Below are 11516 nucleotides of genomic sequence, written 5' to 3'. Positions count from 1 at the left end.
TTAAATCGCAGTAGGTAATAGGCGCCGAAAGCAAGACACAAATATTACATCGCTGGATGCCAGTCTTTGAAGCAAATGAAGTAAGTGACATTTTCAGGGTTATTTACCCTGCATTTAAGACTATTAGTTTCAATTATAATTAACATGGAACACAATTCAGTCATACATCATGTGGTTGGCTTGTTTACCAGGCCAATAATAAATATTTGTTTTTTAAGGATTTGGGACTTGTGTGTAGAGGCAGTGTGAGACTCCGCAGGTGAGGATGCTGTGCTCATGGTCGGAATGTCTCCGGTTTGAACCCTGAAGCCGGCTGACTGATTCTGCCATTGGGCCCTTGAGTGAGGCCCTTAATCACCAGCTGCTCCATGGGAACCTGGCACCCGATTCCCAAGCTAAATATGTGTCGGTGTTTCTCATGGAGGTCAAGATGGGATAAACGAAAAGAGAATTTCTCTACGGGTATAAAAAAATTTTCTCTATTCGGAGATTTCACAGAAAGTGTTAATATGCCTGGATTTTCTGATTACGGATTCAGGAATTAGGAGTCAAGAATGAGGCGAGAGTTTGGTTGGAAAGTGATGAATTGTCGTTGTTGACACACAACGATAAAATGTGTCCTTTGCATTTAACCCATGTGTGACATAGTAGGCAGCAGCAAATTCAGCACCCAGGGAGCAGTGCTTGGGGGCAGGACCTTGCTCTAAGTACCTTAGTTGTACCTTATTGATTGGGGATTTGAACCAACAACCTATCAAACACAAGCATGCTTCCTTAACCTTTAGACCACCACTGCTGTTTGGGTCCTGACCATCACCTGCTCACCATAAACATGGAGCAGCTCAGCGTGTCATCAAGTCCTCAGAATTAAGCCGCTAGAGCTTCTCTAGTGATGAGGTGATGAAAAGGTGTTTGACAACTGAGAATGGAGGGTTGGGTTGTGGTGGGGTGGGGGGCTTCACTGTGTGGTTCGATTCTCACATTTCCAAGCCCCCACCCCCCCCCAATCAGTAGCCTCAGTGAGCACCTCTCGTTAGCATCATGTACAATGTGGACGTAGTTCCCTCTGACACAGACCATGTCAGTTTTCTGCTGACACACAGTGTAAAAAGCCCCTACATTTAATTCCAGTCCTTCCTGCCTTACCTTCATATAATTAGTATTAATCACTTAATATTTGAAAAATGGCACACATTTATAAGAGAAAATACATTCCGTCTTACAACTACTTATTCAGCAAATAGTTGCAGAGTATTAATGGTTATCAAAATGTAGAATGACAATGAATATGGAAGAATTCTCCCAGTTTTAAATTTTATTCATGGGCCTGATGAGGAATATGCATTTGAAGGGTTGAACTACAAAATTTGTAGAAATTCCAGTATTTTTTCAAGGAAAGGACTTGCCCACTTTAGGCTGGTGTGTTTCCCTGCTTCTCTTATACTGCCCTCTGCTGGCAACAAAAGCAATTGTACAGAAACAATAGGGATCCAACCCAGCTGGTGTTTGGGCTAAAAGTAATTAGTCAAAAGCTGCTGGTTCAATTCGAAGCAGCTTCCCCTTTGCTGAGAAATTGTCTTACACAGTATCTGTAAGTATATAGATCTCATACCACACTAACTATACTCATTACCATTCTTTTCAAATTTGTTTCTAATTTAATCTATGCTTATATGTCCTGTGCACTGCTTCCAGTTTTGAAAAAATGTAGCGCCTAGACTTGTTCAGCTTATATTAGACAAGTTACCCATTGTTGCAAAAATGTAATGGAACAGTATCTGGTGTTTGCTGCCATAACAAAGAGCTTTTCCTCGTCGGGGTCAATACTGCGTGTACATGTCAAGACATTTTGGGCAATTCTATGCTTCCAACCTTGTGGGAACAGTTCAGGGAAGGACCTGTTCTGTTCCAGCATGACTGTGCCCCAGAGCACAAACAAGGTCCACAAAGACATGTTTCGGTGAGTTTGGTGTGGAAGAACTTGATTGGCTCACGCACAGCCCTGACCTCAACCCCATCAAACACCTTTGGAATGAATTAGATTGGAGATTGTGAGCCAGGCCTTCACATCTAACATCAATGATTCCCAGAGACACTCCAATGTCTTGTGGGAAACCTTCGCAGAAGAGTGGCAGCTGTTATAGCTGCAAAGGGGACACCAGCTCCATATTGATGCCTATGGATTTATAATGGGATGTCATTAAAGTTCCTGTGGGTGTAATGGCCAGATGTCCCAATACTTTTGTCCATATATTGTATTAATAGCGCCAATCTTATATCATGTGACGTAACTTGATCTTCATTTTACGTTATACTCCGTCATAAACCAGTTGCCACTACCTTTTATACCACATTATTAGCATTTCTGCCCAATTTTGTCAAAATGATCAGTCATAATTGATTACGCCCCCAACAGGCAAGGTGTGGTATGTGTGTAGTTATGCTCATGGTTACTTTGTGTAGGCTTTGAGAAGGAGACGTCTTGAATTATTGTTACCCAGAGGATTTTTTTAGCTATCTGTACCCAAGGTATAAAGGGACTTTGATGTAAAATCGCAGCAGGAAAAAGAGGAGCTGCATGCACAAGGAAATATAGTTCTACTTTTGTCATCAAAATGGCAGAGAATTTTTTAGTTTTAAAGCCATGTGTGGCACAGAAAAAGTGTGGTGTGAGAATAATTATAGAGTGAATTAGGGGTGAAACACTTAATGATTCCCAGAGAAGTAAATTAATCACATGGATCTAGTTAACCATAGATAGACAGAATGTTTTTCATAGTCCATTTGATGCTAAATGAGCTCAACTGAACAGTGAGCACAATTAACTCGCCAGATATAATTATTTTCCTCTGTCTGAAATGATATATTGCAAAACAATTATAATCTTACACAGTGAGGGACTGGGCTGATCTCACAGTGTCCATGCATAACGTGAAATTTTTCATAAATACGAGTAACCTAATTACACAGAAGGATGCAGCGACAGACATGCATGAACACATATAACTAACTTTAGAATGTGTTTCCACTATACAAACACAGAACATGTAAAGGTGGCGTGATGATGAAGCTGTCTTTCACGTGACATATCAATGTAAAAGTATGAATGAAGCGTGATCAAAAAGTCAGAGACCTTCATATATGTATTAATATTTCTCAGTAATAAGTTTCTGTACATGAATCACATTTTAAGGTACCAAGCATACATACATACATACAAAACGGTAAATTAAGCATATAAAAATGTATATAAAGGAAAAGTAATATTTTGTAAGTGCATTTATATATTTGTATAAGTGTATTTATATATTTTATTTGTACACATTTGTCCTACCCTTCACTCAAGTCACAATGGCATATCGATCCAAGAATTGCAGGTTCAACCTGCCTCTTTCAGAAGTACTTGGATTAGCACTTCTAGGGTTATACTCCTGGAAAAAATTGGCAGCAGAGTTTTTAGAGTGATTGTGTTGTTAGCCGGGTTCTGTTGAGCCAGTATTAGAATGTATTCACTGATGATGATTCTAAGCACTTGTGCAAGTCACTCTGGCTTAAGGGCCTTTGCCAAATGCAGTAAATGTGAATGTAAGGTTCAACAGCTTTTACAAAAACGCCTGCACAGGCAACCAGTGAAGATGGGCTATACCAGCCCCTGCTTCTTCATCAGCGAGGTGGCCACACCCAAAGCCCCGCCCTGCAGGAAGCGCACAAAGCCGTCACCGGCGAGGGGCCCCAGGGCGTAGAGGCCCTGCTCCTGGACGCACTCGTACGAGAATGAGTCAGTGTCGATGGGGTTGCGCTTGGCATTGACGGACTGACCGGGATCAAGGGCGAGGCCACGCCCACCATCAGGAAGGAAAGACAGATTGGGGTTGGAGCCGATCAGCACCAGCGCCAGGGAGATGCTGACAACCCGCTTCTTGCCGGTGGCCCCCTCCTCCAACGTGGCCGTCCCCCCAGAGTGGAAGCGCAGCACGCGGTGACCGGGCAGGCTGGTGTAGCCACGGTAGGACCCGCCGCCGGCCAGTGGCTGCTGGCTCATCATGTCGTACACCTTGTGGTACTCTGGGAACATGAGCGGGGGCAGCTGGTTGAACACGAGGGCGGAGTCTCGCACGGCGCGGCGGAAGGTGTGGAGGATGGGCACACTGCCGCGGTGGGCCAATAGCACGGCGTCGGCCGCCGTAAGCCCCGCCCCCACCACCAGCAGTGGGTCAGAACTGGGACCAAGATGGCGCTCCCTCAGCGCCCTCTCTAGGTCGCCGATGGTATGGAAGACCATGGATGGGTCCTCCCCCTCTACACCCAGCCGGCGGGGGCAGTCGTAAGCACCTGTGGCCAGCACCACGTTCTCAGCATAGAGGCAAAATGGACTCTGCTCGCCATTCGCTGTTTCCCACACTCCCTGGACCTCGAAGAGTGTGCTAGGGGGAGCTGAGGACTCATCTTTCCAGGCATCCAGGGGAAGCCTCCGGACAGAGGTCACCCGCCGGCCGCTGCAGAAGTGCTCCTGCAGGGATTTGGCCTGCACGTAATGCTGATAATACTGGCTGATGTCCCTCGTGGTCGCACGGTTGTTCCTCAGCTGCCTGTCAAAAAAGGCACAAAAATTTAAGTACAGCATAGTTTCTGACTGAAGACAGAAACAAATACACGCCGATGGCTTTTTCACCTTCCCCTCTTCTTTATCCAGTCTCTGAAGGGGAGGTCTGGTAACTCCATCCACTCCCCTAGGCTGAGAGTCACCATGGAGGGCTCCATTACCTAGGATGGGGTGGGAGTAGAGGCAGGGGAAGGAGGCGGGGGGGGGGGGGGGGGGGGGAGGAAGAGAGAGAGGGGGAGAGAGATGGGGAGAGAGAAAGAGAGAGAGGATGAGGGAGGGAGAGGAGGAGAGAGAGGGAAAGAGAGGAGGAGGAGAGAGAGAGAGAGAAAGAACTGCTTCAGCTACTCAGGTTATAATTCAAAGGATTCAAAAGGTTTACTGTCCGAGTGATACAAGTACACAAGTACTGAGTACAATAAGATGCTTACTTGTGCGTTTCCCACAGACATACACATATACGCAGACACATGACATACGCAGCATGACATCAGTAAGATGTGTACGCTTCCCTGTATCCTTATACTGTATATACCAACATTCAAAATAAGGAGACAACAGCTGAAAAAGCACTTCAGCAAAAATCTGAACTGGCGAATGAAGCAATCTCTGTGCTACGATGGAGAGCCCTGCGCTACGATGGGGAGCCCTGCGCTGCGATGGGGAGCCCTGCGCTACGACGGAGAGCCCTGTGCTGCGACGGAGAGCCCTGCGCTGCCATGGTGAGCCCTGCGCTACGATGGGGAGAGCCCTGCGCTGCCATGGAGAGCCCTGCGCTGCATTACGCCCCAGTCAGCCTGTCGGTACTGGACCTCCTAGCTCACCTCCTTTTGTTGCTGTGCTTATGTGACCAACAATGCTAATAAACCTCAGCATTATATACAATTTAAGATTATTACCATGGAGGATGCATAGTAACATATAGCAAAGAAAGGCCTTGCGTCTCCGTTGCCTTAGCATGGCCCGCACACACCGGAGATGTTTTCTCAGTATTTGAGGTTGTATTAGTGAATATAATATCGTCGATGGTCAGGTCAGGCACGGGCAGGTAACAGGGAGAACAGAAATATTTGCCTGGCAAGTGCATTAGTGCATACGCATGTTTTTCAAGGTGGGGGCGTCTGAATGAAGTCACGCACAGACAGTGCCCTGGCAGGTTATGTTTGTAATTCTTTTTTTAAATTCCTGAAAAGTTCAGGGTAAACATAATGAGTTAAAAAAAAAAAGGCAATAGCCAAAGACTACTTGGAAAAACCTTGTTGGTAAACCAGGGATTGGTTGCCTCCCTCTGCATGACATCATTGTTAAAAAGTATTTACACAATAAGCCCTATTTTTTTTTAATCCAGCCTCAAGCTAAACACCCATAAACAAAACCAGAAAGCGATCCCAAGCATTTCTCTTTTCACTCATTAAAGTCATAAATACTTTAATGATTCCCGTGCAATGGCAGTCTGCAGGAAACACGCAAGTATGTGTCTCATTGTACTCAGTATTTGTATTAGTACAAATGACAATATACTATTCTGAATTCTTCGAAACCCACAGAAAAGGTCTTAAAGGGAAGGTCTTAAAGGGAAGGTCTTAAAGGGCAAGTCAGGGATTGCTAGAGGTTGCGCTGCCTTTCTGGACAGAGCGTAGCTCTCTCGCTGTCTGGCCAGGGTGCTGGACAATGGAGGGTGTAAAGAGACGGTGGCAGGGGGCTTGAAGCGATGGCGGCCATATTAATCTGATAGCTAACCAATACGGGGGGAGAGGAACTGAGAACATTTGGATTGACATAATAAAATAAAACTGGAAAAAAAAGTTTAATTAAAGTAATTTGAGTAGCATGCTGTATTTACATGGTGGGAATTGACTGAACTTCCCATAGCCTGATAAATAAAATGTGAGACAGCAATGAAGCCTTCAGGCTACCCATAAATACACCTGGAAGCTTCTGGAACAAGCTGGGTTCTGTCATGCTTCGCTGTTTCTCAGTCTGGCAGCAGTTCTTACCTGCCAGGCTCCTCCCACTGGGCCTTTGCCCAACACCAAGTGCGTGACACGGTGCTCAGGTTCCCGGCGCCAGGCCAGCAGCGTCTCCGCAGGCCCCCCCAGGTCGCCGTCCGGGCGGAGCAGGGCGTCCAGCAGCAGGCCGAGCGGGCTGTGTGAGCGCCCCTCCAGCCCCTCGGAGAGGTACTCCAGGTCCTGCAGGGAGAGCAGGTCAGCAGGGGTCAGCCGGTGGAGAATCACAAGACTGAGGGTACAGGGTGTACCTGGACCACGCAGAACGAGAACATCTGAAGAAGCTGACTGAATGTTAAATATCATACATACGTGAGGACAAATGTAGCAAAACAATTAGCCAGACATGATTAACGTGGAAGTACACGCAAAAGATGAAGACCCATTTCACAGCGCGCTGTGCTCGTAATCACGGCGTATGACCACTGTGACGGTATCATACGTGCCCTGACCTGTGACACTGTGCACACGGACGCAACACCACACTGATTCTGGGTCAGTGGTGCAGAACCTCATACAAGCCTCTGCTGTAATACATCGAGGGCAGCAGGCAAAGCTTAATTGGCAGAAAAATCTGGTCCGATTCACTCATCAGCATTAAAATGTGCACCTGAACCTGAACCTTAAAATCCTGAACCTGAATCTAAGTTTATGCGGCCATATATAAACACACAGATATTACATTCCTGGTAGAAGGTGCCCACTACCTGCTCCAGCAAGCACTTCCCGGTGATGTCCTGGAGCTTCCGATGCAGAATGGGATTGGGGTGCGACGCTCCTGCCTTCACATAGGGCCTGTGGCCAGACAGGAGGTAGGACAGGCAGATGCCAGACGGCCCATTACCTGAACACACCATCACGAGTGAGACTGGATGCTTCCAAATGTACAATGCAAATCTTTTAGCCAAATAGAGTTGCTACATTATTAGCTTTCAGTTTTGCATTGTAATACTAGATGACTTTTCATTGAAGTTTACAATCATTTCACTGTGCTGTTATATGCAATCGACATATGATTGACACGTGAGTCAAGTACTGTATAATGGATACGTACTGAATGTTGTAATCCCGTACTAACATGAATGTCATTTGCAAGAAAAAAAAAAAAAACACACACACACACACACACACACACACAATAGCCTTGGATTGCATTTGAGGTGAGGTCATAATGTTTAATCATTGCTGGAGGAGCCCACGTGTGGTTTGATTATGACTCACCCCCATTCACACTTCAAGGCTTCTGTCAATCATTTACTGCAGCCGGTTGGAACTTTGACCATTAAATCAGACCAGCCTAGCTAGCTAGAAGGCTCTCACTAAAGAAAGGGACATTCAGACAGAGGTTACAGGGGTTACACTGTGTAAATCTCACCGCCTGATTGTAATTCGCTTTGTTCCTTTGTTAGTCTCGGTTGCATAATTGATTTTTGATGGTGGATGGGGGACGGCATTAGCAGCACTGTACACTGGGGGGCGCTTACCAATGATTACCACTGGGAGGGGGTCATAGGGGTGGAGTCCTGAGCTCCTCTGCCGCACCAAACCCACGCCAGCATCTTCTGAGCTCTGCAGGACAGAATTCATGAACTTCAGTGCATGCAGTTACTTAAAAAAAAAAGAGAGAAATAGTCATTCACATTTGGTGGTGTCATTATGTTCAAGTTATTGCACTGCACGCCAGTGATTAGGCACCTGTGTGAATAAATTCACACACACGGAAGCAGTTTATATATCAGCATTAGTGATAAAACACTCATAAAAGCATGTTTTGAAAAGCACCATTCAAAAGGTCAGAGGCTTCACCCTCCTTTCCGCTGATATGTACACCTGCACTTATCTGAGAGAGTCACGTTACGAATAAAATTAGCAAAGTGCTAAAGTACATCAAACGGCTGCTTCGCAGTCGGCTGTTGCTGCTTCGCAGTCGGCTGTTGCTGCTTCGCAGTCGGCTGCCGTTTCTTGCCATTTCCTAAGCTGACTCGTTCCTCCTTCAGCACTAGCCAGACCGTCATGTGTCTCACATAACTATCGGTGGCGAAAAAGACATTGTGGAGGAACTAGCAGCACCAGATACGCAAAGAATTTCCCTCTGGAAAGCAGCCCGTACCTGATGCTGGTCACACATGCTTGCCAGGTAGCTCACAGAACTGTCAGCGATGTGAAAGCTGAGGTGCTTCACCCGTCTGAGCAGCACTCAGCCCTGCCACAGAAAGACTACTACAGGTGGGGGTGGCGGGGGGCGGAGCTTAATTAAAAACTGTTGGGTAACTGTGATTCAGCAAAGTATATCCTCAGAGAGGAAATTGGGCTTTCTTTTTGTGGCACACATGCCTTATATGGGTCTGTACTCAACAGCGTATGATACAGTTTGTTTGGTTTTTTTTGGGGGGGGGGGGAGGCACACAGTTTAATAATTTCAATATAAAGTTCTAAAGGTTGGGGGGAAGTGACTAAATCCGAATTAAATATTGGGAGATACATGCCCACTGGTTGTACCAAACTAAACATTTAATATATGCTGTCCCTCTACCTTTATTTTTCTTCTAAACTAAGACATGTTTTAAATGGTAAGAATATATATGCAGACTTTATTTCATGGTATTAATTATGTTTTTTTTTTTAACAATTTACCATCTCAGGCATTCAGTGAAGCTTTAAGATCAAGCACATTTTATATTTTTCATTCATTATACAGCTAGAATCAGTGACCTGGAAAAGCACGGCAAAACTAGATATTTTTACATTCTCACACCTGCAATTACAGTCTTGTCTGTCATTCTCTAATCCCCTGTCAGTTAATACCCTTCTGTAGAGAGAAAGAGTAATACTATTGCTTTCAAAAACCCTTATCACTTGCATTTTCCCTTCAGCGTTGACAAACTTCTACATATCTTAACACTTATCGTATATGTAAGAATTGAGTTGCATTCATTCCATTTTTGGGAGTGTTTTAAGCCCCAAAGAATATATGTATTGTGCATCAGAAAAAAATTCTAAATCCCAAAATCAAATTGAAAGCAGGTACTTTAGTTCCGATCCAACGTATGTTTCAACAATGTTGGCAAACCCTTTCATTCTAAATGCAAATATTTCAATACAATCCTGAATGATCGTAGGATTAAGACTATTGTGTAGCTGTATTTATTATTTATTTATTGTGTAACAGTATCCGGTGAGGAACGTTTTCAAATCTGTTCAAATAGCACAGAAAATTTTTTATAAAGTACATAATATCAATTTTTCTGCTGCAACCAAGTGTAATTGACCTGTTCACGGAAAAACCACCTCATTCTGTGGCAAATTAGGGGGCATGAATCAAGATTCACGAAGAGCTAAGGACTAGAGAGGCACAGCTGAGTCACAGTGGCAGGAACAAGTCGCTCTGTTTCAGAATCAGAACCTTTATACCCACATGATCAGAGCTGGTGGAAATTTTTGTTGGCACAACTAACTACTGCTGGAGAAACCGTGACAGAAGACAACTAACAATTAGGGCGTAACAAGAACAGAGAATTAACACTAGACACTAGATGCACAACAGAGTGAACCCAAGATATGTGATAAATAGGGCTATTTGTGCAAATTCGAGCAGTTTCAGGTCTTTTAAATATGCATTTATACCATGCATACATTATTTTTGTTTGTTTCTTTGTTTACTTACCTATTTGCCACACAACCTAGGTCGGTTGAACCTGTTTTTGATGCGATACGTTAAACCGTGCAGTACGATACATACATGGACCACAACAGACACTACACATATTATCAGCAATACTCATTTATAACAATACAATGATACAATACAATACTATACAATACAATATTACACACAACAACCTGAGTACTGAGTAGTACACATGCTAGTAGCGTGTGAGGAGGAGACTCAAGAGAGGAGTTTGGATTCCTAATAGCGATGGGGAAAAGCTGTTTGTGAAGCGTTTAATCTTAGTCTAATCAGTTAGACCTGCCTTGAGCATGAGTTCTTAATTAAAATTGTAGTTGCCTGTTTAGTATCTGTTCGCACATTCCCGAGACTTATTAACAAACGTAAACTACGCCTTTCAGTTGAACTGTTGGATTTCAGTGCACAGAAAATAATAAAATATCACTCACTACTACATACACTATTGATCAATTATCATCGTGTTTGTTACATTGTTAACATTAAACTTTTCATAATGTATCGCTTGACATCACCCAACACCGACATAACTCCACCTGAGGGTGGCGCTGCACAGCGATTCTGAACAAAAAACAGCTGCATGTGTATAAACCAGCAAAGTTAGCTATGTTTTTTTTCTTCATTGTATAACCTGTAATTACATACACTACATAGTAATTGCTCTTCAGTAGAATTACCAAGTAAAAATACTTTTTTCTGTTCTACCAGACACTGATGGACGCCAGTCTGGGAGCTGTCAACCTGTATAACTTGATTGCCGAGTTTTTATCGTTGCATCTGGACAGGGATAGATTAAGTAATCTGAAAGCTGTAGACCAGCATGGACACCCAAGCATTACCGATTTAATGAACCGTTCCATTTTTCCCGGGGTGGGGCGGGGCCTATGTTTGTGGGGCCCCAGGCTAGGATTGGCTGTTTATTAACGAACAGGTGGGTAGGTTTTTAATGCCTTTACAGTTAAGTCTGCTTTTCTTTTCATTTTTCTTTTCAAGTGACATAAACGTCTTACATTCCTTGCAGACAACTTCCAGCGTTGAAGTGTCAGAGGATTTTTAGGTCGGAGCCCACAGATGAATAAATGCCTGGAGTTGCTAACCCCGCCCTGCATTTCATCACTTGCATCTGTAACTTGAAAACACTGGAGGTATGGAAAGTCTTTTTTGTTTTTACAGTGCAGACATAAGATGCAAAAAAGATCAGTGTTGTGGTCAGATTTTGTTACGG

General features: G+C 44.2%; 1 protein-coding gene across 1 annotated transcript; it reads right to left on the bottom strand.

Annotated features, from left to right (window-relative positions):
- Positions 1 to 3125: 3125 nt before the first annotated feature.
- On the bottom strand, positions 3126 to 8825 carry LOC111851833 (oxidative stress-induced growth inhibitor 1-like). The gene is made up of 6 exons (XM_023827096.2): positions 8717 to 8825; positions 8091 to 8175; positions 7314 to 7450; positions 6598 to 6789; positions 4673 to 4764; positions 3126 to 4589 (listed from the first exon to the last, which is right to left on the bottom strand). The coding sequence occupies exons 1-6, from the start codon at positions 8732 to 8734 to the stop codon at positions 3641 to 3643; spliced, it is 1473 nt and encodes a 490-aa protein (XP_023682864.2). The 5' UTR covers positions 8735 to 8825; the 3' UTR covers positions 3126 to 3640.
- Positions 8826 to 11516: the final 2691 nt, after the last annotated feature.

Source organism: Paramormyrops kingsleyae, chromosome 13, assembly GCF_048594095.1.
Source record: "Paramormyrops kingsleyae isolate MSU_618 chromosome 13, PKINGS_0.4, whole genome shotgun sequence".
In the NCBI taxonomy this organism is placed as follows: Eukaryota; Metazoa; Chordata; class Actinopteri; order Osteoglossiformes; family Mormyridae; genus Paramormyrops; species Paramormyrops kingsleyae.
The sequence above is the reverse complement of the archived record's forward strand: the minus strand, read 5'-3'. Positions and strand labels throughout refer to the sequence as shown.

What these genes read in the sequence shown, in the direction of transcription:
- LOC111851833 (XM_023827096.2), bottom strand. An exon ending in GGAAGTGCTTGCTGGAGCAG is followed by an intron (nt 6,790 to 7,313) that starts GTAGTGGGCACC and finishes CTCTCCCTGCAG; the next exon opens with GACCTGGAGTACCTCTCCGA. An exon ending in CAGTGGGAGGAGCCTGGCAG is followed by an intron (nt 4,765 to 6,597) that starts GTAAGAACTGCT and finishes ACCCCATCCTAG; the next exon opens with GTAATGGAGCCCTCCATGGT.